The sequence below is a fragment of the Lithobates pipiens genome, unplaced genomic scaffold (assembly GCF_037356315.1).
Source record: "Lithobates pipiens isolate NorthernLeopardFrog02 unplaced genomic scaffold, aLitPip1_a1.2 Scaffold_25, whole genome shotgun sequence".
Lineage (NCBI taxonomy): Eukaryota > Metazoa > Chordata > Amphibia > Anura > Ranidae > Lithobates > Lithobates pipiens.
In genome coordinates, this window is record NW_027507787.1 from 172,881,628 (window position 1) to 172,908,844 (window position 27,217).

A 27,217-nucleotide genomic window follows, 5' to 3' on the forward strand; every position below is an offset into this window, starting at 1 on the left:
ATAGGTCCAGTGTTGCATGACTGAGTAATTGTCATTCAAAATGTGAGAGCACCAAAAGCTGAAAATTGGTCTGGTTATTAAGGGTGTTTAAGTGCCCAGTGGTCAAGTGGTTAATAATAGAGCTTGCAGTCAGTAGTGTTAGGAGATAGTGCGTGCTGTCTGCGTGCTCTGTACCCAGTACATACCGCTATAATATAGGGCAGGCCCCTACTTTCAAACATCCAACTTACAAACATCTCCTACTTGCAAACGCAAGGAGACAGCAGCAAGTGAGATGAAAAAAGACGGATGGCAAAACAAATTATACAGGGGTGATAACCCTTCCCTATGTTTTCCAAAAAGCTTAAAAATAGTTTTTTTGACTGGAGCTACACTTTAAAAATGTACCAGTTGAAAATTACAAACAGATTCAACTTAACACAACAAACCTACACAGTCCCTGTCTTGTTTACACCGCCTGTATACTGCTGTTCTGAGTATATAGGGCCTGGGGGCCACACGCATTTCCTTTTTTTAATATGGGTACAGGGTTCCCCTTAATATGCGTACAAGACCCAAATAGGCTGGTAATGGGCAGGGAGGGCTACCCATGCCATTTTTCTGAATGATTTTCAACCATATTGCAGGAACCAGATATAACATTAAAACCGCAAGCAGTTTTAAATGGTGTTATTTCCGTTAAATGTCATTTTGTGCAGGGACTGTTCTAAACACGGGAAACACGTGGCACTTCACAGGCATACTACAGACACCCCCCAGGCACCATATTTAAAGTAATATTTCACTTTTTTTTTCACTTTAATCGTCATTAAAATCAGTGCTCCCGCCAAAACGGCCGTTTTTAAAACTTTTTTTTGCATTGACCCATGTCCCCTGAGGCAGGAGTCAGGTCCCCAAACCCTTTTTAGGACAGTATCTTGCATATTAGCCGTTAAAATTAGCACTTTCCATTTCGAACGTTCGAGTCCCATAGACTTCAATGGGGTTCTAACGTTCGTAACGAACGTGGGGGCCGTTCGCAAGTTCTGGTGCGAACCGAACCGGGGGGTGTTCGGCTCATCCCTAATCAAGATGAATCAGTCTTGGATCACCCACAGCTACCAAGCACCTGAAGCTGATGTAACCGAATAATTTTTTTTGAAATACCACATCCCTTCAAGACTGCCTATGCTGATGCTGAGTGACTGTCCTGTTATGCTGATTGTCTATCCTCTTCCTCCTCCGCCGATATGTTGGAAGAACATTTTTGGTTCTGGGTGATGCCAGCAGCCCAATTTTTCTGCCCCTGTTTAACAGGGGCGTTTAATTAAAATTTTTGATGCAATGCTTTGCAGCAGGGCTAATTCCTGCAATAAAACTAGAGTATATGGCAGAGGTTGGAGTGTGGTGGCACCAGCACCAGTGCCTAAGGCCCAATTTTTCTGCCCCTGTTTAACAGGGGCGTTTAAGTACAATTTTTGATGCATTGCTTTGCAGCAGGGCTAATTCCTGCAATAAAACTAGAGTATATGGCAGAGGTTGGAGTGTGGTGGCACCAGCACCAGTGCCTAAGGCCCAATTTTTCTGCCCCTGTTTAACAGGGACATGTAATTACAATTCTTGATATAATATTTCACAGGAGGGCCCCTTCCTGTGCCCACCCAGAGTAACGGTGAGGACTTATAGTGTTGTGGCACCAGCACCACAACCACCAAAGGTCAATTTTTCTACCACTGTTCAACAATGGCATGTAATTACAATTCTTGATATAATCGTTCACAGCAGGGCGCTCCAGCGCCCACCAAGAGTCACTTTGAGGGCTTACAATGTTGTGGCAAAACCAACACCTTGTTCCGCCATTTCTGCAGAGCATATAGGGCAGGCCCCTACTTTCAAACATCCAACTTACAAACATCAGACAGCAGCAAGTGAGATGAAAAAAGATGGACGACAAAACAAATTATACAGGGGTGATAACCCTTCCCTATGTTTTCCAAAAAGCTTAAAAATAGTTTTTTTGACTGGAGCTACACTTTAAAAATGTACCAGTTGAAAATTACAAACAGATTCAACTTAACACAACAAACCTACACAGTCCCTGTCTTGTTTGCACCGCCTGTATACTGCTCTTCTGAGTATATAGGGCCTGGGGGCCACACGCATTTCCTTTTTTTAATATGGGTACAGGGTTCCCCTTAATATGCGTACAAGACCCAAATAGGCTGGTAATGGGCAGGGAGGGCTACCCATGCCATTTTTCTGAATGATTTTCAACCATATTGCAGGAACCAGATATAACATTAAAACCGCAAGCAGTTTTAAATGGTGTTATTTCCGTTTAATGTCATTTTGTGCAGGGACTGTTCTAAACACGGGAAACACGTGGCACTTCACAGGCATACTACAGACACCCCCCAGGCACCATATTTAAAGGGATATTTCACTTTTTTTTTTCACTTTAATTGTCATTAACCACCTTCAGACCGGACCATTTTGCTGGTAAATGACCAGAGGTCTTTTTACAATTTGGCACTGCGCTGCTTTAACTGGTAATTGCGCGGTCATGCAATGTTGTACCCAAACAAAATTTGCGTCCTTTTCTTCCCACAAATAGAGCTTTCTTTTGATGGTATTTGATTGCCTCTGCGATTTTTATTTTTTGCGATATAAACGTAAAAAGACCGCAAATTTTGAAAAAAAATGATATTTTCTACTTTTTGTTATTAGAAAAATCCAATAAACTCAATTTTAGTCATACATTTAGGCCAAAATGTATTCAGCCACATGTCTTTGGTAAAAAAAAAGTCAATAATTGTATATTTATTGGTTTGCGCAAAAGTTGTCACATCTACAAACTAAGGTACGTTTTCTGGAATTTACGCAGCTTTTAGTTTACGACTGCCTATCTCATTTCTTGAGGTGCTAAAATGGCAGGGCAGTACAAAACCCCCCCAAATGACCCCATTTTGGAAAGTAGACACCCTAAGGAAATTGATAAGTGGCATGTTGAGCCCATTGAATATTTTTTTTTTTTTTTTACACAAAGTTGTCACTAAATGATATATTGCTCACACATGCTATGGGCATATGTGAAATGACATAAATAATAAATAATAATAAATTCTGCTGCTTCTCCTGAGTACGGGGATACCACATATGTGGGACTTTTTGGGAGCCTAGCCGCGTACGGGGCCCCGAAAACCAAGCACCGCCTTCAGGCTTTCTAAGGGCGTAAATTTTTGATTTCACTTCTCACTACCTATTACAGTTTTGAAGGCCATAAAATGCCAAGATGGCACAAAACCCCCACAAATGACCCCATTTTAGAAAGTAGACACCCCAAGCTATTTGCTGAGAGGCATTTTGAGTCCATGGAATATTTTATATTTTGCCACAAGATGCGGGAAAATTACAAACTTTAATTTTTTTTAATTTTTTTTTCACAAAGTTGTCACTAAATGATATATTGCTCACACATGCTATGGGCATATGTGAAATGACACCCCAAAATAAATTCTGCTGCTTCTCCTGAGTACGGGGATACCACATATGTGGGACTTTTTGGGAGCCTAGCCGCGTACGGGGCCCCGAAAGCCAAGAACCGCCTTCAGGTTTTCTAAGGGCGTAAATATTTGACTTCACTCCTCACTACCTATTACAGTTTTGAAGGCCATAAAATGCCAAGATGGCACAAAACCCCCACAAATGACCCCATTTTAGAAAGTAGACACCCCAAGCTATTTGCTGAGAGGCATGTTGAGTCCATGGAATATTTTATATTTTGCCACAAGTTGCGGGAAAATTACAAACTTTTTTTTTTTTTTTCACAAAGTTGTCACTAAATGATATATTGCTCACGCATGCCATGGGCATATGTGAAATGACACCCCAAAATAAATTCTGCTGCTTCTCCTGAGTACGGGGATACCACATATGTGGGACTTTTTGGGAGCCTAGCCGCGTACGGGGCCCCGAAAACCAAGCACCGCCTTCAGGCTTTCTAAGGGCGTTACAGTTTTGAAGGCCATAAAATGCCAAGATGGCACAAACCCCCCCCAAATGACCCCATTTTGGAAAGTAGACACCCCTAAATTTAGGGGTACACTAGTGAGACTAGGTAATAAATGGCGGGTGCCCTGAAACTATAAAAAAAATAACTAACCAACCAGCGTCACCTGTAACAGTTATATGGTGATCACTGGTGAAAGGGTTAACTAGGGGGCAATCAGGGGGCTTTATGCGGTAGTATATGGGGGTCCCTGGCACTATAAAAAGCTGCGGCGAACCTAAATACCTACCTGCCTAACAAGCGTCACCTGTGACACTAATACAGTGATCAGAAAAACGATCGCTTATTAGGCTGGGTTCACACTGGAGCGATGCGGGAACGCCACGAATCCGCGGCGGGTTCCCGCATCACATGCCTCCCGGCGGCAGTTCACACTGCCCTATGCGAACTGCTGGGAGTGTCAGTGAAATGTTAATGACACCCCCAGATCAGTTCGCATATCGCAGTGCGATCTGCAAACTCGGATCGCATGGTGTGAACACCCATGCGATCCGATTCTGCTGCGGACCAAAAAAAGGGTCCCGTGCGAGTTTGCGGCGGGTGCGACACGAATTCAGCCATACTATCTGTATGGCTGAACTTGAATCGCACAGAGATCGGATGTGATTTGCACTGCAGTGCGGTGCGAATCACATCCGTTCTCATAAACCGCTGCAATGTGAACCCAGCCTTAGTGACACTGGCGACGGGGGGTGATCACGGGGTTAAACCTTTATTGGGGGGGTTAGGGGGGTACCTTAGAACTAAAGGGGGCTAACCCTAACTGCCCTAACAGTTATTACAGTCACAAATGACACCCGCCGGGTGATCAGGGGGTTAAACCTTTATTGGGTAATAAATGGCGGGTGCCCTGAAACTATAAAAAAATAACTAACCAACCAGCGTCACCTGTAACAGTTATATGGTGATCACTGGTGAAAGGGTTAACTAGGGGGCAATCAGGGGGCTTTATGCGGTAGTATATGGGGGTCCCTGGCGCTATAAAAAGCTGCGGCGAACCTAAATACCTACCTGCCTAACTAGCGTCACCTGTGACACTAATACAGCGATCAGAAAAACTATCGCTTATTGGGCTGGGTTCACACTGGAGCGATGCGGGAACGCCATGAATCCGCGGCGGGTTCCCGCATCGCATGCCTCCCGGCGGCAGTTCACACTGCCCTATGCGAACTGCTGGGAGTGTCAGTGAAATGTTAATGACACCCCCAGATCAGTTCGCATATCGCAGTGCGATCTGCAAACTCGGATCGCATGGTGTGAACACCCATGCGATCCGATTCTGCTGCGGGCCAAAAAAAGGGTCCCGTGCGAATTTGCGGCGGGTGCGGCGGGTGCGGCGGGTGCGACACGAATTCAGCCATACTATCTGTATGGCTGAACTCGAATCGCACAGAGATCGGATGTGATTTGCACTGCAGTGCGGTGCGAATCACATTCGTTCTCATAAACCGCTGCAATGTGAACCCAGCCTTAGTGACACTGGCGACGGGGGGTGATCACGGGGTTAAACCTTTATTGGGGGGGTTAGGGGGGCACATTAGAACTAAAGGGGGCTAACCCTAACTGCCCTAACAGTTACTACAGTCACAAATGACACCAATGCAAAAAAAAAAAAAAAAAAAAGCAATTGGTGTCACTGTGACTGGGGGGGCAGGGGTAATTGGGGGGTGATCGGGGGTAAAGGGGGGGTGTGAGTGTGCCTGGCATGTTCTACTGTATGTGGGGTGTGTTGGTGCAACTCACCGAACCTCTCTCCTCGGTGCCGGAACGAAAACTACCGACACGGAGGAGAGAATACATCACTTCCTCTCCTGTGTTTACATTACAGGAGAGGAAGTGATGTCACCGGACATTTTCATTCGCCGGGAGCAATCGAGAGGGGGTGGCCATGAATGAATGGCCGTCCCCTCGTCCGGGATCGCTCCCGAACGAATACCGACCGCCGCAGGCACCGGGCGGGCAGGCAAGGACGTACATGTAAGCCCTTATGCCTGCCCGTGCCATTCTGCCGACGTACATCGGCGTGCGGCGGTCGGCAAGTGGTTAAAATCAGTGCTCCCGCCAAAACGGCCGTTTTTAAAACTTTTTTTTGCATTGACCCATGTCCCCTGAGGCAGGAGTCAGGTCCCCAAACCCTTTTTAGGACAATATCTTGCATATTAGCCGTTAAAATTAGCACTTTCCATTTCGAACCTTCGAGTCCCATAGACTTCAATGGGGTTCTAACGTTCGTAACGAACGTGGGGTCCGTTCGAAAGTTCTGGTGCGAACCGAACCGGGGGGTGTTCGGCTCATCCCTAACGGAGATGCTGGTTATCGGTGCTCCTCGTCTCACACTGACAGAGTGTGAGGAGGAGAGAGCCGATCAGCGGCATCTCCTTGCAGAGGACAACTCGGAATGTAATCAGGACACTGATCATCATTGCCCCCCGATTACAATAAAGCACCCACAGTGCCAGCAATTAGTGCTCACCAGTGCCAGCAATCAGTGGCCATTAGTGATGCCAGTCAGTATTGGCTATCAGTGCTGCCCATCAATGCCACCCATCAGTGCCGCCTATCCGTGCCACCTATTAGTGCCCACCAGTGCTGCCTATCATTACTCCTCAGTGCCACATATCAGTGCCACCTATCAGAGCCTATAAGTGTGGCATATTCATGCCTTATCAGTGCCAATAAGTGCCACCTCATCAATGCCCATCAGTGCAGCCTATGAGTGCCCATCAGTGCCGCCTCATCAGCACCCATCAGTGAAGGAGAAAAATTACTTTTTTCGGTCTTTTTTATTGTTTAAGATAAAATTAAAAACCCAGAAGTAACTACATACTACCAAAAGAAATCTCTATTTGTGTGAAAAAAATTATAAAAAATTCACATAGTGTATCATGACCGCACAATTGTCATTTAAAGTGTGACAGCGCTGAAAGCTGAAAAATGGCCTGGGCAGGAAGGGGGTGTAAGTGCCCTGTATTGAGGTGGTTAAAGTCCAATAATGTTCCAGTAAAAAGAGAGAGATGGACTAGCAGTCCCTGAAAGCACTGAATGGGATCCACGTGTGAAAAGTCACAAATCCAAAGCAAATGGTGGCTATCCCTCCACCTCCAAATCACTTGCCTCGCTCACCTCAGGATTTGGACCACTGAACTAACAGATGCTAAACAACACATGTCCCATATGGGTATAACATCCGGGATGGATCAAAGGCCTCTAAACAGTGTCTTCTGCTAGTAAAAATCCACCCCTGCTTAATACCCCCTCTCAGCCGAAATATTTGACCCCCCCCCCAAAAAAAAATTAATCTCTCCTAGCAAAAATCCTACCCCTAAAATTACCCCTCTTAGTACACATTCCCCCCCCCCCCGCCAACACAAATCTCTCTAAATCACCACTCTTGCCACCCTCATCCCAAATTCCTCCTCCTATAACAATACTTACCCCCTTCCAACACAAATCACCCCCCCCAATATCCCTGTTGCGCCCCCCACCTCACATGATACCACAATGCCCAGGGTAGCTACCCCTCCTGCCCGGCCCTGTCTCTACTTATGAAGAGAGCGGGTGTGTGCCTTTCCTCCAATCAACTCTCTTGGATCTATGCCCAGGCTTCACTGCACTGTTGAACAGGAAAAGAAAATCTCCTAACACGTTCTGCACTTTCTAAAGGATATATAAAGATGAAGACCACAGATATACATGTGAAACGTATGTAGGAGGATTTGTTTCATCCCTGTGTATCATCTGAGGCTGTTAATTTCACTGGGTATACAACCACTTTAAATTTTTAACTATAATTAAAGCCAACTATTTTCTTTTCATTGGATGGATAAGGGAATGGTAAAAATCCCCTGGCAGGTTTTTCTGTCTGTACCCCAGATTTTCCTTCACGTCCTGCTCTGTAGACTCAAAGGAAATTGAGAGAAAATCTCTCCATAGTACCAGTTGTCATCGGAACTGGTCTCCTCATTAGAAGATTTTCCCTTTGGTGGCAGCTCCTAATATTGGTTTCTCTCTTTCTTTCAGTCCCAGTCACAACGGTCATTAGGTCAAATCGAGAGAGTGTCTATCTAAAGGGTCACAGACAACAATAAAAACCTGCAGAATTATAACCCATCACCATTCTTTTCAAAACTAAACAAAATAATATTTTTGGCTTTAGATGCATTTTAACTGTGCACAAGCAAGGAAGTCTCCAAAGTGTAACATTGGAAAATATTTTGCCAAATGTTAGGGGGTCAGTCTTGTACTATATATAAATACGACATTACATATAGCAGTGATTTCCTTTACTTCACTCTCTGTCAACATTGCCTATTTTAATCCTCATGCTGCTAGCATTAGTAAATAGACAGGAAGATACAGTATATTATATTTATGTGTTTAAACCTTTTTTTTTTTTTTTTTACATTTCTTCAGTTACTTCCTGCCTTCCGAACCTAGGCAAATGATATCATACATCCCAGGAGTCTTCAGAAAGGGAGGAGGGGTTTTCTCAGCTAAGCACACCCTCCTACCTGCTGTCATGCTTACCCCTAATGCAGGTGGTCAGACACTATAGCTGGCTTCTGTGTTCTTCACCTATAACAAGCAAGCCTACCGATACTTGGTTGCCCCCAGCACTTATACACAATGCTATAGTGCCTGACCACCATATTGGGTCAAGTGCAAACTGAGCAAAGCAGACAGGCAGAGTGGTTCAGTGGCAGTCCAGGTACAAGGCAGGCAAGGTTCAAAGAATATTCGATATCTGATCCTAGATCATACACAGGGAAATCCAATCAACAAAGCAGACAAACAGGTAGCTCGGAAAACATGTTACAAACATAATATCACAAACATGAGACTGCCAGCTAGGCTGGCTTTTATCAGGTTTGCTCTCTACCCAGAGACTGACCACATTAATCACCTTGCAGGTGGACAGAGAGACAAGGAAAATGCCATAACCAAAACCAGGATGCTGGAACGAGAAACAGGAGTGCTAGACGCTCCTGACACCTGCATGACTGAGCTAAGGGCAGATGATTTCCAGGTAGTAAATGCTACATGGATCATTTGCCCTTGCTAAAGATGGCCATGGCCAGAAATGCTATGGGCGCGTGTTTCAAAGTGATTTCTGAATAAAATAGAGCATGGAGACATGGATGGGGGTGTATGTTTATTTTAAAAATAATTCAATAGTGTTTTTGGTGCTCAGTACAGTGTAGTTGCTCTTTAACTCCAAGTGTTGCAAATTTTCTTGGAACAGGTGAATATTTGTGCTGATTAATGATGGGAAAACATTAAAATTGTAGTTTCGGTGAGAGTGTAATGAATTTAAAATATTTTGGTCACTATGATGTACATGTATCCACTATGGAAATAAGTAGTTATAAGCATTTACAGCCACAAATGCTAATAGAAAGACATGCTTTGAGGATATATTGAGAGAAGAAGCCACTGAGACCTGACATGATTATATTTCACCGCTGTTTTAACAAAATGTTGGACTTTCTATTTCTAGTAATGATTGGCACCTTGGAGATCCACCTTCCAGTCAATGCTAACCTTGCTCCCATGGCACACATCCTTGTGTATGTATTACCTGGCAATGGACAAATAGTAGCTGACACTGAAGTGTTCCATATCAACAAATGCTTCAATCATAAGGTAAACCAATGCCTCACTGATGCAGGTAAAAAGACGTCCAGTTAGGGCACTTTCACACTGAGGCGCAGGGGCACTGGCAGTAAAGCGCCACTCGTTTTAACCCTGGGGAGCTTTTAACCTCTACTAGCAGCCGAATAAAGGGTTAATAGCACCCGCAAAAGAGCGATGCCACTTCGCTTTGCATGCACTTCGGCAGCATTGATTTCATTGTTCAGGGGTGCTTTAGGAGCGGTGTATACACCGCTCCTAAACCCCCTTTAAAGATGCTGCTTGCAGTACTTTTTTTAATGTCCCACAAGCGCACTGCTCCGGTGAGAAAGCACTCGGCTTTCACACGGGAGTGACAAGAGAGGTGCTTTGCAGGTGCACTCAGCTGAGATTATTATTATTATACAGGATTTATATAGAGTTTGTGCAGCACTTTACAACATGAGAGCAGACAGTACAGTTACAATACAATTCAATACAGCAGGAATTAGAGAACCCTTCTCGTTAGAGCCAGAATACAGGATCCAGGATACATTAACCACTTCAGCCCCGGAAGAATTTACCACCTTCCTGACCAGAGCACATTAACACATTGCACATTGCGTCACTTTAACTGACAATTGCGCGGTCGTGCAACGTGGCTCCCAAACAAAATTGACGTCCTTTTTTCCCCAAAATAGAGCTTTCTATTGGTGGTATTTAAACACCCCTGCGATTTTTTATTTTTTGCGCTATAAAAAAATAAAGGAGAGACAATTTTGAAAAACGCATTATTTTTTACTTTTTGCTATAATATCCCACAAAAATATATATACATTTTTTTTTTCTCAGTTTAGGCTGATACGTATTCTTCTACATATTTTTGGTAAAAAAAAATCGCAATAAGCAATTGATTGGTTTGCACAAAAGTTATAGCTTTTACAATATAAGGGATAGTTTTATGCCATTTTTATTAATATATATTTTTTTTAAATGGCCGCGATCAGCAATTTTTATCATGACTGCGACAGTATGGCAGACACATCGGACATTTTTGACACATTTTTGGGACCATTGTCACATATACAGCAATTAGTGCTATACAAATGCACTGATTCTTGTGTAAATGACACTGGCGGTAAAGGGGTTAACCCCTAGGTGGCAGTGTAGGGGTTAAGTGTGTCCTGGGGCGTGTTTCTAACACGAGGGGAGTGGCTGTGTGTGACACATCACTGATCTCTGCTCCCGATCACAGGGAGCAGAGATCAGTGACCCTGTCACTAGACAGAACGGGGAGATGCTTGTTTACATTAGAATCTCCCAGTTCTTCCTCCCCGTGAGGAGATCGCAGGTATCCCCACGGCGATTGAGTTTGTGGGACCTGCGACCCGACTCAGGGAGCTTACCGTGCTCACTGGCTGCCTCTTAAAGGGCAACATACAGGTATGTGATTCTGCCTGTACAAGCCCTTCTGCCAATGTATATCGGTGTGAGGCGGTCGGCAAGCGGTTAAAATAGCCTTAAAGCCAAAAATAAAAATTGCAGCTTACCAATTCTTAAATGTGGTGATTCATTCGTTTTCTTTTCTTTTTCTTTTTCTTTGGACAGGGTGGGGGGAGGATGTATTTTCACCTGGTGATCCAGGCAGTAACACACTTCTTGTCTTAGGGTGTCTCCACTGTGGGCAGCAGAGCAATGAAGACCCCTTTGGACAGCAGAATAATCAGTCTGGGGGGAGTGTAGTGTTGGATGCTCTATCAGATTTAAATTAACTTGACTAACAAACTAAAGGAAAACTGCAGCTAATACTATATGCAATTACAGCAACTTTGTTTTTTCCCCTTTTGGAATTAAGTTTTGCATAAATGAATAAAATCTGACCATTGTAAGTGTTAAATAGTTTGTCTCAACTATTGGTAAAGGAAGTTGAAAAATAATAGACTTACTGGCTGAACACCAGGTGAACAAAAATGCTACCACATGTAAGAATTGGTAAATTGCATCATAACATTTTTATTTTTGGGTTTACTACTGCTTTAATTATCATCTTGCAACATTTCTTTGCTAGTGGTTCCCTCTAGTGGTAAAAAGCAATGCTTCAGCAGTTAAAAATATAGGCATAGAAGAGAGCTTTAAACCATTGGACATATTCTTACCTTGCTTCAACCTTAAAAAAGCTTGGCTTAAGTTGTTAGGCAAACATTTTACAGAGGAAGATGTTTTGTGGGTTGTTTTTACCTTTGATTCTTATTTTAATCTGGTTACATCCATATGTATTTTATTGCTTTGTATATCAGAATTTAAAACAAAACAAAAAAAATATTTCTAATTAAAAAGCATATACGTAAAGTTGCGAAATTTGCAGTTTGTGGATCTTTTGCCATGTATTAGCTGTCGTATGTCAGGAATTTTCTTGCCTTTATAAAGACCATTGACATGTTGGGTTCACCCACAATGTTCACTAGATCAAGTCTTGGCCATCTTCTTTCAAACCTCAGTAACATTACAGGAAATATTACATTCCCCTGCTTTAGTCAGTTCTAAACATTGTTTTCAAAAGACACATTTTTGGTTAGATCCAGTAATTGTATAACCCAGACCAAACCCATGCCAATCTTATTCTAAATTATTATAGAATAAGCTGCTATCCCAAAACACAATCATATGTGTCACTCAAATTATGCAAAACGTGACAGCTCTAAGGGTAAATATAACACATAATTTATATCTCATAAACACATATAAAAGTGCAACAAATGAAGTGCTTCCAAAATTACTAAAGTGCTTTCAAAGCAATTTGTTTAAAATTAAATTCTATCCAAGATGTTCACGGAAATCACAAAAAACGCTTATACACATTAATTTATACACAAAAAATATATAATCATAAAGTGTCCATTTAACAAAGTGTCTTGACACTGAATATTGAGGCTTCTCTTTGTGAAATTAAAGTGGATGTAAACCCGATTCAGGAAATTTGAGCTGGGCACATATATCTGCTGTGTTTTATTATCTCCCTGAGCTGTCTCCTGCCCAATTCTTCTGTTATCAGCCTGATCACTCCTGAAAAGTTCTCCATCATGTTATAAAACCAGCCTGAGTTTTATGTTGGGGAGGATGCTATAAATAGGTTAGAAGTGTCCTGAACGATTCAACGAACAAAGCTGAAAGTCTCTACTAGGGATGAGCTCAGGCGTGTTCGCATGGTCCACATGCAGAGCCCGCCAGGAAGTCGGCGCTGCGCTAATCACAGGCAGTGAGACATTGCCCGATCTCTGCAGCCCCACATTGGGGCAATGTCTCACTGCCCGTGATTAGCGCAGCGCTGCACCGATTTCCTGTTGGGCTCTGCACGTGGACCATGCAAACACGCCTGAGCTCATCCCTAGTAGAGACTTTCAGCTCTGTGCATTGAATCGTTCTCTCTATGCTCTCTCTACTCGTATTACACTTATCTCATAGGCATCACCATTGAAAAAGCAAAAGCTCATATAGTGTAAAATCCTTAAATTTTTTAAACTCCCACTAAAACCCCATATACACACATATTTATAACCTTGCACCAGGGAAGCATTGCATAATCAGATCTAAGTGCCAGCTCCATCATCTATCAGTTCGGACCGAACTTTCCCTCCGGGTGCACATGACCTCACTTTTGTATGGACACCCTGCTTTAGTCAGTTTTAAACATTCAACGTTTCCATAAGGCAAATTTTTGGTAAATCCAGTATTTGACCAGTGTTGTGATCAGTCCTGCTTTTGCTTTGACACACATTAACCTAGTCCTTTTAGCTTAATCCCTTCATGTCTGCAATTTATATATCACCATTCTACAGCAGAGAGAGAATGTTCATTTATGTTCAGTTTCAGAAATAAATGGTGCACCTTTGCATTCTGAGACGCCAACTTCACCTAAAATTGTCAAGTCTCATATCGGCAATCAGGAGCCAATCAACATGGTTCCTAATAATCTGATTGCCGTATTAGTCAAAAAGAGGGTTCACATTAGAGTTGTATACTAGCAGACGTTCTAGCTACCAGACTCTGTGCATTACAGTGTATGAAAAAATAAAGCACTAAAGGTTTTTAAAAGAAATTAAGTGTAAAATATATTTTCTTTTTCATACATCATGGAACACAGAGTGAGGCTAATATTCATGACCTACTGGGTTATACGCCATCTTTTAGGATGGACACTGGTAGACAAATCTTAGACAAGAAGTGATCCCCTATATAACCCCTGCCATACGGGAAGTACATATGTTTTTTACCAGTGTCTGCAAAGTGGATTGGCACATTTTGTTTGAGCTCTCCGAGCTCCAGGTCTCTAGGCCCACAAACGGTTCTTAAATGAATCAAGGGATTGACCGATCAGATCCATTTGACACAGGCTCAATATGTTTAGATAAATGGTACCCAAGCCTCAGAAAGAAGACACAAGATCCTGCAAGGTTTTGCCTGTAATGCGACCTCCAGGTACTGTACCCTGCGAAGTAGGGTTGCCACCTCATCCCTTTAAACCCGAACACATATTAATTACACAGGTTCTGTGGCAATTAAACTCACTGTGTGCCTTATCTGCATTAAATTAGCCTCAGAACCTATGTATTTCAAAGTTTTTTGGGTTTAAAGGGATGAGGTTGAAACTCTACTGTGAAGTGGAATCTTGGACACCACAGAGCAAAGGCATTCCTGCAGGGTGCTGTACAGCTCCAAGGGAGTGGACACTAAACATGGACAGGGTACCCAGTCCTTGAAGGTCCTCAAGTGACAGGAACCCGCCATGATAGGTGAAGATTAGGCTCTTCGTTTCTAAGCTGCCCTGCACCTGGACGGGTGAGTGAAACCCCCTTATTTACTTATTGTGGGGTGTCCCAGTGATTCTAACAATCAGTGAAGTTAGCTAGAGGCTGGACACTGTGTGCGGTGACCACTCGAGGGAGTTTCGAGCTAGCTGTGAGTGTTTGCAAAGAGTACCTTTTGCTTGTGTCTGGCTGTTTTTTACCTGAATGATGGCAAACGATTGTGCGCCATTTCACCTCTTGGCTCACCAGGGAGCACATGCATTCACAAGAGTCAATGCTCCTGTGCTCAGCAGTTGTTTGTTTGGGGGCCATAGTGCATGCAGCTTCATCATAGGCGTTATGCGCACTCGGAGCCGTGTATTCATCGTAGCCTGATCTGGGCGCACAAAGATTTGCGTCATGTGTGAATACAACCATGCCTGTTGGCCGGGAATGCGCACACGCATGCGCAGAACATCCCAGCGCACAGCCAGCTTATTTAAAGGCAGCTGTGGGACACAGAGCAGGCTCTGAACCAACCATTTTCAGCGGTTCATTTCTCCTTACCCGGGTCTGGCTAAGGTGCTTAGCAGGATTGTTGTATAGGGGCTTGATGAGCTCTATTAAAGGGTCTCCCTTCTGAGGTGTGGTAATACTACACCCAGGTACTCCTCTTTTTGTGGCTTGTAATGTCTTCAAAAAAGAAGAGGGAAGGGCACACCTATGCCATTAGTAGCCTCTTATGAACCTAGTCGTATCCCTATTGTTGTATCCCCTGAAAGACCAGAGGCTTTTGGGCGAGCTGAGTCGCTGCACCTATCTGGTATTGTGCCTACAATCAATGCAGTTGCTTCACCCTTTATCACCAAGGATGAACTGTCCTCAGCCTGAGCACAGAATAAGTGGCATGATTGCCTCCATCCCGCAGGGTGACAGATCCCCCTTCCATGAGCCTCCTACTTTGGAGCAGGAATGGGTTGAGGATGGGGAAAAGCTAAGAGCTCTGGATTCTGTGGAGGACCTGGCGGATGAGTCTCCTTCTGAGCAATCTGGACTAGAAGATATCCAGTTGGTGTCTGCCTCTCAGTCGCAGAGACTTTTGAACCAGAATCATACCAAAATGGTTCAGTCTGCCTCTAAATTGCCTCTCGGAGAGTTTACTGAGCCCCGTGGGTCTTCTTTGGGCTACCTGAGGCCTTTTCAGGCAGTTTCTTCCTTCAGCAAGAACTTAACTTGTCCGGTGCATATCGCACAGGACTTGAAAGACCCTGTTGACAAGAAACTGAAGTCTTTGTTAAAGCCTTCATTTTCTTTGGCTGATTCAGCTATTCAGCCAGCAATTGATATCTGCCAGTCCTTAAAGGATCAGGTCAGATGGCCTGACAGGCCTAGCCAGGAGGATGAGCTTTCTGAAAATAAGACAGATATTCCTCGAGCCCTGTGTTTTGCAGTTGATGCTTTAAAGGATTCAATACAACAGGTTTTTCCGTTGGCTCTCTTGTCTGTTCATATGCAAAGACTTTTGTGGCTTAAGAATTGGTCAGCCGAGCTTCCCTGTAAGAAGTTATTGTCAGGATTCCCCTTTAATGGGGAACGTTTGGTGACGATTTGGACAAGTATATCCAAAAGATTTCCAGAAGGAAGAGTTCTCTACTTCCTGTGAAGAGAAGCACCTGGCTTCCCCCATCTAAAACCTCCTGAGGTTCCTCAGGTGTCTCAGAGACAAGGAAGTTCCGCCACCAGCGGGGGGCTAGATCCAGGGGCAAGCCGCAGGGCCAGGGCCAGAAAAAGCCCTGGGTCCAAAACTCTTCTAAACCCGGCACCAAGCCCTCCTTTTGAGGGGAAGCGGGGGGGGTGCACTTTGTGGAAATTTGGATAACAGTGGTTCAAGGCGAGTGGGTCACTTCGCTATATCCTGCGGTTAGAAGCTGTAATTACGGGGGGTTCCCCTTCAGAGGTTTATAAGAACCAGTATTCCCTCGGATCCTCCAAACATACTGTTTCAGGCACTACATCATTTAGTGCATCAAGGAGTGATTGTACAGGTTCCTCTTAGACATGTGCATAACAAAAAAAATTGTTTTGTTTCTTTACATTTCCGTTTAGTAAGTAAGATTAGTAATTTCGTAAGATGCAAGTTTTTATATTCAGACTCATTTGTATTTTCGTAACAGATATATTTTCGTTGATACGAAATGTTTCGTAATTCCGTTAGTCTAATGATTCATAATTTCGTAAGACACGAGGTTTCATATTCGGACTCATTCGTATTTTCATAACAGTTATAATTTCTTTGATACAAAATGATTCGTAAATCCGTTAGTCTAATTTCCTTTGATTCGAAATTCATAATTTTGTTTGATAATAATTTTCGTTTATTCGATACACTACACATAATTTAGTAATTGTTATTTTTGTGAGATTGCCTTTTTTGTTGTTTCGTACATTCGTAGGAAATGAAGAATAATAATCCTATGCTTGCTTTTCTAATAAGTCCTGTACTTACTCCAGTCCACTCCCTGGAGACCTGACTCAGTCTCCTCCTCAATTGAATTTAAAAAAGATTCAGGAATGCAGTGTGCAGTGTGACTCAGACACAAAAGGGATAAGCTGATTGGCTAAAGATATTAAGTAAGATACATTGGCGGCACAGTGGTGTAGTGGTTAGCATTCTCACCTAGCAGTAAAAAGAGTCACTGGTTCAAATCCCAACCACGACACTACCTGCCTGGAGTTTGCATGTTCTCCGTGTGCCTGCGTGGGTTTCCTCCGGTTTCCTCCCACACTCCAAAGACATGCAGGTAGGTTAATTGGCTTCTGTCCAAAAAAATTTGCCCTAGTATATGAATGGGGACCTTAGCTTGTGGGCTCCTTGAGGGTAGGCACCGATGTGAGTGTGCTATGTACAGGGATAGGGTAGAGACTCACTCAGGTTGAACTGGATGGACTGGTGTCTTTATTCAACCTTACTAACTATGAAACATCACTCACAAATACACTGCCTATTCGAAAGAACGGTTCGAGAACACGAAACATCACTCACAAATACACTGCCTATTCAAAAGAACGGTTCGAGAACACAAAATTACGAACATACATATAAAGATACACTTACTCTGTCCATTCAAAAGAACAATTCGAAAACACGAACAAACTAAATTACGAATGGACGAACAAATGATATTATGAAAACACGAATGAAAATACGAAATTATGAACAGATAAAGGATTGAAAATACGAAATGTAAATCATTCCTTATAGATGTCATTTTCTTTCTTTTACTGTTTTGTATTTTCATAAGTTTGTCCATTCGGAAGTTTGTATTTTCATGTGTTATTTTGCTTATTCGTAATTTTTGTTCTTTCAGCTATTCATATGTTCAAATTGATCCGAATTTCCGAAAGAGGCGCAGGGTTTTATTCAAACCTGTTTACGGTTCAACAAACAAATGGGGACGCAAGACCCATATTGGATCTAAGATTCCTATACCAGTATCTACTAATCCAGTCCTTTCAGATGGAGTCTGTAGCTCAGTAGCAGCTTCGCTCCAGATGGGAGACTTTCTAGCCTCCATCGATGTAAAGGACGCATATTTACACGTAACTATCTTTCAGCCTCATCAGAGGTTCCTGCGATTTACAGTAGAGGTAGAGGAACGTCATTTTCAATTTGTGGCTCTACCCTTTGTGCTTACCACAGCACGGGTGTTCATAAAGGTCCTAGCACCAGTTCACAAAGGTCCTAGCACCAGTACTGGGTCTTTTAAGAGCCATAGGTTTCTTGGTCCTCGGGTATCTGGACGGCCTCCTGCTCAGAGATCACTCTCTACAGAGCATAGCCTGCACAGTGCGGTGTTTGGAAATCTAAGGCTGGGTCATAGATATGGAAAAGTCAGCCTTGAGACCAGCTCAAAGTCTGAAGTATTTAGGTATGATCCTAAATATGGTCCAAGCAAGGGTATTTTTGTCACCCGTAAAGATCAGTGCCCTGAAGCATCAGGGGCACCAGACAACCCTCCATTCGGCTCTGTATGAGTCTTCTAGGAAGGATGTTATCCTCCTTCGAGGCAGTGCCCAGTTCCATTCCAGGCCTATACAACAAGACATCTTGTTGGCTTAGAACAGGAGAGGACAAGCCTTAGATTATCCAATGTTCTTATCTCCTCAGGTGCGCTTAAGCCTAAGCTGGTGGTTGCAGGATCAGAACCTATGAAAGGGAAGATCCTTCTTCCCGGTAACTTGGAGAGTACTGACCACAGATGCCAGTCTCTCAGGCTGGGGAGCAACCGTGGAGGGGCACACAGCTCAGGGGAGATTGTCAGGGACAGAACAAAACCTGCCCATCAACATCCTGGAGTTACGGGCAGTACATCTGGCCCTACGGTCCTGGACAGTGGAGGTTCAGGACTGCCTTATCAGGGTTCAGTCCGACAATGCCACTGCAGTGGCCTATATAAACCACCAAGGCGGTACCAGGAGTCATTCAGCTCTAAAGAAGGTGAACCACATACTAGCCTGGGCAGAGGGACATGTGCTGATTCTATCGGCAGTCCATATTCTGGGAGTAGAGAACTGAAAGGCAAATTATCTCAGGCACCAGAAGATCTGCCCGGGGGAATGATTCTTACACCCAGGGGGTGTTCCTTGAAATTTGCCAGTGTTGGGGAAGGCCGGAGGTCGACCAATTTGCATCCAAGTTTAACTACAAGCTACAGCAGTTTGTGTCCCGAACAAGGGATCCTCTGGAATCGGAGCAGATGCTCTGGTAGTTCCATGGAGCCAGTACTCACTGGTTTATGTTTTCCCCCCAATCCCTCTCCTTACACATTTGTTGCGCAGGATTTGGAGAAGGCTCTTGTTCCCGGGGATTATGAGACTGGCAATAGACGGGCCAGGGAAGCTTCCATGCCGCCCCGATCTACTGTCTCAAGGTCCTATGTTCCACCCCAATTTACAGTCTCTACATTTGACGGTATGGCTATTTAAGCCAGAGTGTTGGACTGTGGCATCTTGGGATCGGTGGTGTCTACCCTAGTGAATGCTTGAAAAGTAGACATGTGCAGAGTAAAATATTTCGTTTCGGAATTTCGTTTTCGTCCGAAAACTTAATTTATTTAGTTACTCCCGAAATTCGTTTTTATTTATTTAGTTTTTCGTTCAAAAATTGCATTCGTCCGAAAATCCACATGAATTACGGTCGAATCTGTCTTTGAAGGCTTATGGTGTCTGTCGAATGTATAAAGAAGATTCGACGGAGCTAGTATATAGCATACTTTAGAACCCTATTAAAGTCTATGGGACTCCAACGTTCAAAATCTAAAGTGCTAATTTTAAAGGCTAATTTGCAAGTTACTGTCCTAAAAAGTGTTTGGGGACCCGGGTCCTGCCCCAGGGGACATGTATCAATGCAAAAAAAAGTTTTAAAACGGCCGTTTTTTCGGGAGCAGTGATTTTAATAATGATTAAAGTGAAACAATAAAAGTGTAATATTCCTTTAAATTTCGTAGGGGGGGGTTGTCTATAGTATGCCTGTGAAGGGGCTCATGTTTCTGGGGCTTAGAACTGTCGCTGCACAAAGTGTCATTTATGCAGGAAAAAAAGTCCTTTAAAATCACTCGCAGCTATTATGAATTGTCGGCTCCCGTAATACAGAGAACACTCATTGAAAGTCATTGATAAAAAAATAAATAAATAAATTAAAAAAAAAGCGTGGGGGTCCCCCAAATTCAATTAACAGGCCCTTCAGGTCTGGTATGGATATTAAGGGGAACCCTGCCTCAAATTTAAGAAAAAATTTGACGTGGGGTTCCCCCTAAATATCCATAACCAGACCCTTCAGGTCTGGTATGGATATTAAGGGGAACCCCGCGTCAAATTTAAAAAAAAATTGACGTGGGGTTCCCCCTAAAAATCCATACCAGACCCTTTATCCGAGCACGCAACCTGGCAGGCCGCAGGAAAAGAGGGGGGGACGAGAGAGCGGCCCCCCCTCCCTCCTGAACCGTACCAGGCCACATGCCCTCAACATTGGGAGGATGCTTTGGGGGTCTGTGACCCCTCAAAGCACCATGTCCCCATGTTGATGAGGACAAGGGCCTCATCTCCACAACCCTGGCCGGTGGTTGTGGAGGTCTGCGGGCGGGGGGCTTATCAGAATCTGGAAGCCCCCTTTAACAAGGGGACCCCCAGATCCCGGCCCCCCCCTGTTTGAAATGGTAAGGGGGTACAAAAGTACCCCTACCATTTCACAAAGAAAGTGTAAAAAATGGTTAAATGAAACAAACACACTTTTGAAAAATTCTTTTATTAAAAATAAAAAAATAAAAAAAAGATTCCAGCGGCGGTAATCCACTCTTCCTATCCAGCGACGGACGGTCATCTCTCCAGCGATGTCTCATCTCATCCAGCGCAGCGAATCCTTCGTTCTTCTGTCTCCGCAGAGGAGACAATGCAAGGATTCCGGCTCCCTGACGTTTCTTATATACGGTGGGCGGGGCCACCCGTCACCTGACCCCGCCCCCCTCTGACGCAAGGGGAAACCCGGGGCTCCCCGTGACGTATGGGTGACCCCGCCCCCCTCTGATGTAACGGAAACCTGCCTGTGTTACATCAGAGGGGTGCGGGGTCACCCATACGTCACAGGGAACCCCGGGTTTCCCCTTGCGTCAGAGGGGGGCGGGGTCAGGTGACGGGTGGCCCCGCCCTCCGTATATAAGAAACGTCAGGCAGCCGGAATCCTTGCATTGTCTCCTCTGCGGAGACAGAAGAAGGATGGAGGATTCGCTGCGCTGGAGAGATGAGACCGCTGGAGAGATGACCGTCCGTCGCTGGATAGGAAGAGTGGATTACCGCCGCTGGAATCTTTTTTTTATTTTTTTATTTTTAATAAAGGAATTTTTCAAAAGTGTGTTTGTTTTATTTAACCATTTTTTTACACTTTCTTTGTGAAATGGTAGGGGTACTTTTGTACCCCCTTACCATTTCAAACAGGGGGGGGGCCAGGATCTGGGGGTCCCCTTGTTAAAGGGGGCTTCCAGATTCTGATAAGCCCCCCGCCCGCAGACCTCCACAACCACCGGCCAGGGTTGTGGAGATGAGGCCCTTGTCCTCATCAACATGGGGACAAGGTGCTTTGAGGGGTCACAGACCCCCAAAGCATCCTCCCAATGTTGAGGGCATGTGGCCTGGTACGGTTCAGGAGGGAGGGGGGGCCGCTCTCTCGTCCCCCCCTCTTTTCCTGCGGCCTGCCAGGTTGCGTGCTCGGATAAAGGGTCTGGTATGGATTTTTAGGGGGAACCCCACGTCAATTTTTTTTTAAATTTGACGCGGGGTTCCCCTTAATATCCATACCAGACCTGAAGGGTCTGGTTATGGATATTTAGGGGGAACCCCACGTCAAATTTTTTCTTAAATTTGAGGCAGGGTTCCCCTTAATATCCATACCAGACCTGAAGGGCCTGGTAATTGAATTTGGGGGACCCCCACGCTTTTTTTTTTATTTATTTATTTATTTTTTTATCAATGACTTTCAATGAGTGTTCTCTGTATTACGGGAGCCGACAATTCATAATAGCTGCGAGTGATTTTAAAGGACTTTTTTTCCTGCATAAATGACACTTTGTGCAGGGACAATTCTAAGCCCCAGAAACATGAGCCCCTTCACAGGCATACTATAGACAACCCCCCCCTACGAAATTTAAAGGAATATTACACTTTTATTGTTTCACTTTAATCATTATTAAAATCACTGCTCCCGAAAAAACGGCCGTTTTTAAAACTTTTTTTTGCATTGATACATGTCCCCTGGGGCAGGACCCGGGTCCCCAAACACTTTTTAGGACAGTAACTTGCAGAATCTTTTCTCTCCGTCAAATCTTTTCTCTGTCGAATATTTTCTCTATATAATCTTGGACTAATAGAGGTAAGGTTAGGCACATTCGACCACAGGTTCTATAGACACGTTGTCAGAGTCATGTCGAATCTCCTATTCTATATCGAACTGTTGTAACAACGAAAACGAAAATAAAGCATTTATTTATGTCGGATCTTTCGTTTTTCGGATTTTGTGCTTTCGTTATCGTTTGTCAAAACGAAAACGAAAATAGCTGAAATTCGGACGAAAATGCATTCGGACGAAAATGAATGCACATGTCTATTGAAAAGCTGTAACTAGGAAGATCTATCATATGGTCTGGAAAAATTATATTGCTTGGTGTGAAGCCAGAAAATGGCATCCTTGGAAATATGTGATTGGGAGAATTCTCTCTTTTCTACAGTAAGCTGTGGAAATCAGATTAGCTTTGAGTACAATCACAGGTCAGATTTGGGCCGTCAGTATTCTTCCAAAGGCCTTTAGCCTCCCATCCGCTGGTCCAAACCTTTATGCAGGGGGCAACTGGTTTGCTTCCCCCCATTAGGTCACCGATGTGTCCTTGGGACTTGAACTTGGTGCTGTCTGTGTTACAGAAACAACCATTTGAGCCTATCAAGGAAATTCCATTTGACTTGCTGTCATGCAAGCTAGCTTTCCTGATGGTAATCACCTCGGCTAGAAGGGTGTCCGATTTGGTGGCCCCTTTCATGCAGGGTACCATACTTGATCCTTCACCACGACAGGGTCGTGTTACGACCTCTTCCATCCTTTTTGCCAAAAGTGGTGTCATCCTTTCATGTAAATCAGGACATTATTTTGTCTCCTTTTTTCTCAGCCTCGTTCGGCAGAAGAGAGATGACTGCATTCCTTGAATGTTGTCCGGGCAGTCAAGATTTATTTGTCTAGATCTGTGGAGATCCAAGGAACAGACTTCTTTTTTGTTTTACCAAAAGGACACAAGAAGGGGCAGGCAGCTTCTAGAGCTTCCATTGTCAATTAGGTCTGTCAGTTGGTCATTCAGGCCTATGGTCTGAAACGTAGAGCTCATTCTAACAGGGGTGTAGGAACCTCCTGGGCTTTTCGCCACCAGGTATCTGTGGCCCAGATTAGTAAGGCTGCTACCTGGTCTTCAGTGCATATGTTCACAAAATGTTATCAAGTGGATGTTTAAGCAGCCGAGGATTCGTCTTTCAGCCGTAGTGTAGTGCAGGCTGCCGTATAAGGTCTGATAGCTATTGTTTGACAGGGTAGCCCCTGAGTGCAGAGTGGGTACATGAAGCTTCTTTGAGGGCAGCTGCTCAAGTTGAAGAGCCTTTAACAGCAGTCCTTGAATCTGAGCATTGGCTCCCCCTTAAATTTTTGAGGCTGCCTTCTATTATTTAATCTTCTTGTCTATGACTATGGGAAATACAACACTGTTAACCTGATTTAAACAAAAGTCCTAATCTCCCATACAACACCCACATGTACATGAACCCATGACCATATCCAGATACCAGCCTCTTTAGTGTCTTAAAATGCATCACTTCCAATAGGTTTTTATTGAATTTTAACATAAATGCAGAAAGAAAAATGTAAAAATGACTATTGACTATTATGCTATAGACAGTAATAGCAAACTGAATTTACACCATGCGTGGTTGCTTGCATGTTGAACTTAGACTGTACTGTCTGTGAAAGAGAGGACTTTGGTATAAGGAAACCAATCTCCGGGATACAAAAAATGCATCTGTCTCTTCAGCTCTTTCAGATTTTATAGCAGGAATGGCTGGTATTGCACACAGAACTTTATAATCTCATGTTTTATTTCCAGGTGACTGTGGCATTTTCAGACAAAGAGGTTTCCCCAGACTCACAGAGTACTCTACATGTAAATGCACAGCCTGGGTCTTTGTGTTCAGTGAGGTCAGTGGATGAAGGAGTTATGTTGCTGAGGCCAGAATCTGATATCTCCAGTGATGCGGTAAGGCTGGCATGCTCTAATGTGTGTTCATTAGAATTTAGCTCGTAGGCTTCTCTTCTGTAACACCAGCATCTAATATGATGAGAAAGCCAAGGACTACTGGGGCCCAGTACTACATCCTCAATATTTATATTGACATTGCTGTCCATTTTGGTAATTTCAGCCTTACTATTATGGCCATATTACTGTAAGGCAGTGCACTTGAGAATATTACATTTTGTTTCTCCAAGGTGGGGACACAGCACCAGAAGCACTTTTTTGGTGGAGAAGTAAAGGGATCAAGCCTCTGTTATGCTTTTACTGCTGTATGTGTCCCTACTTTGGAGATTTCCCCTCACTTTCTGCACAGGTGAGAGGTGTCAGTACAGGAGGTAAAATAAAATGCCCCTCCTCCTCCCGATGGGGGCACAAACAGGATTTGAAAGCCCATAAATTTGGGATCCATTATTTATTAAGATGCCCCACAATTATCCCTTATTCACAGTATTAGTTATCACCAACCTTGGAAATAAGAATGAAGACTGAAGTGGGGTATAAAGTTCCCACATATAAGACTTGCTGCACCTGTGATTTTTGCAGACTGTGTTCCTAAATCACTAACGCATTGCTTACAAAGTTTCTAAAGTATATTGTTTATTTCCCCATAGGTATACAGTCTTCTGGCACATAGAAGGCGGTACGGCTACCCCTATCGTGTACGGGAGGATAATCCTGTATGCTTCCACTCACATGCTGTTTATTCATATGGAGCACATCAACGCAAAAAACGATCCTATAACTTGCCATATATAGCACATTCATCAGCTCCTGATGTGTTCACACTTATTCAGGTAAAGCCAAGGCTGTGTTGAAGAACTACAGAAATATATAGCTAAACAAAAGGAGAAGATTGTACTGTGTCACATGTAAATATGGCTAACCCATTCTAATCCTTCAATCACAATTTTTTCTATATTTTCATTTTCAGTATATTGGACAGAAGGTTCTAACAAACACCCAGGTGAGGAAACCTGTGGTATGTCCCCATTATCCACTGTTCTCAGCCTTGTCAAGTTATGGAGTACCTCAAATTGGTGAGCCTTTCTTAACAGTCCAGCGTTTTCATTCAGTTCTAGAATGAATTTTTTACTAATATATTGTAGATGTTAATCATTCTTTTTTTACATTGTATAAAATCTGTCTCTTGAAACAGGTGTAGGTTCCCATTTATATAGTTACAATTGCCAAAACTGGGGGATCTGCTACCAGTGCTACACTAAATACATCACTCTAAAATATGTACCGTTGGCAAATGTTGGTTTGTTTTTTACCATGCTGTTACATGTGTCATCCCAATGCATCCTGTACAGCAGAGATTTTCAAACTATGGCCCTCCAGCTGTTACAGAGCTACGTGTCCTATGAGGCACTGTAAAACTCTGACATTCACAGACTTGACTAGGCATGATGGGAATTGTAGTTCCTGAACAACTGGACGGCCATAGTTTGGAGACCCCTGCTGTACAGTAATTTGCAACAAGGAAAAAGACACAATTGGAAAAAAAAAGTGCCATGCCTTGTAAATGACATTAGCAGCACTATGCAAAGATGAGCAGGTATCTTCTCACCTCTCATTGTCTACAAGGCTATAGTGCCCCACAACCATCAGTCACACTCTTCACTGGAAATGATCATTAGAATATTGATTGAATCTGGTAATCCAGAAATATTTTATATTAGTTACAATTTTGTATAATTAGTGTTCCAAACCTATGTTTAGTAGAGATTTACAAAGAGAGGCACAGTGTGATTTCTGTGTTTAAATTGGACTGTCACTCCCAAGGTCTACTTGGTTTCCTGCACTCCCTAGTTAGTTAAAAAAAATTGTCTGGTCCTGCCCCCCCCCCCCCCCCGCCTCCATCCTTGCCTAGGTGGGAATGACATGTCCCTGCTCTCGCAGACTCCCTGTCACATATCCCAGAAGACTGCAGGAGTTTGGACCCAGCAGAATTTCCTTGGGGGCTAGCTGCAATAACCCAGGAGAGAGAGATGACGTCAGGGGAAAGGATGGTTGCACAGGGCTCAGGCTGTGACAGCAGATTGGATGTCACAGCAAGACAATGCTGGATTCATTCGGTAGGTGAGTATGGGGATTGAGTGCATCCCTACATAACGGGTAGGAAGTAGGAAAAAAAAGTGTGGGGGGGGGTAAAGTTCCCCTTTGATGGCCTGTGTTTGAGGGGCTTTTATTAATTTCAGGTTTTGCCTTTGCACTGAAGAAGGAAGTCCCCTGTAGGTCAAACACACCTGTAGATAAATTCTGAATGATATCTCACAAGCATCTAAAATAGTTGTCAGCATGACTACTATAGACATAAGCCCAAAGCCCATCAACACAGACCCTAGAGTGTGTGTCAAACCAAAATCCATTCTGGATAGAGTAGGAGAGGATTAAGATTGCTTTTAGACTTTTACTGTCGCCCAAGGTACCATTAGAGAGATTTACCTTTATTTATTTTACTGGTGACAACTGTTTTACCAGACTGGAAATGAGAGAAAATAAGCACATGGGACAGAGACAAAAAAATAATCTGACAGTGGTTTCAGCCTCCACCCATTCTACTAAAAAGAAATATCAGGAAATGTATTTTGGTTCCTGTTGCCATTGAAGAGTTCCCATTATGGAATTCTCAAACAGCACTTTGAAAGCCATTTTGCTTTCATTATCTGTTAGCTGTACCTAAACCTTTGTTCACACGGACATTAAAGTGGTTGTAAACCCTTACAAACCACTTTGACCTACAGGTAAGCCTAGATTAAGGCTTACCTGTAGGTCCAAGCAATATCTCCTAAACCTATATGGTTTAGGAGATAGTTGCCTGAAAACGGGCACCGCTGTCTACGGCGCATTCTCAGCGACGGAGCTGCCGCGCATGTCGGCTCCCATGCGCATGCGCGGGA

General features: G+C 43.6%; 1 protein-coding gene across 1 annotated transcript in view; it reads left to right on the forward strand.

Moving 5' to 3' along the window:
* The window catches only part of LOC143930667 (alpha-2-macroglobulin-like protein 1), a 210,419-nt gene that overhangs the window by 69,853 nt on the left and 113,349 nt on the right, over window positions 1–27,217 (forward strand). The window contains exons 14-17 of the mRNA XM_077455170.1: window positions 9,546–9,691; window positions 24,129–24,278; window positions 24,926–25,108; window positions 25,246–25,351. Coding sequence (XP_077311296.1) covers window positions 9,546–9,691; window positions 24,129–24,278; window positions 24,926–25,108; window positions 25,246–25,351 — 585 coding nt within the window. The remainder of the gene's footprint in view (window positions 1–9,545; window positions 9,692–24,128; window positions 24,279–24,925; window positions 25,109–25,245; window positions 25,352–27,217) is intronic.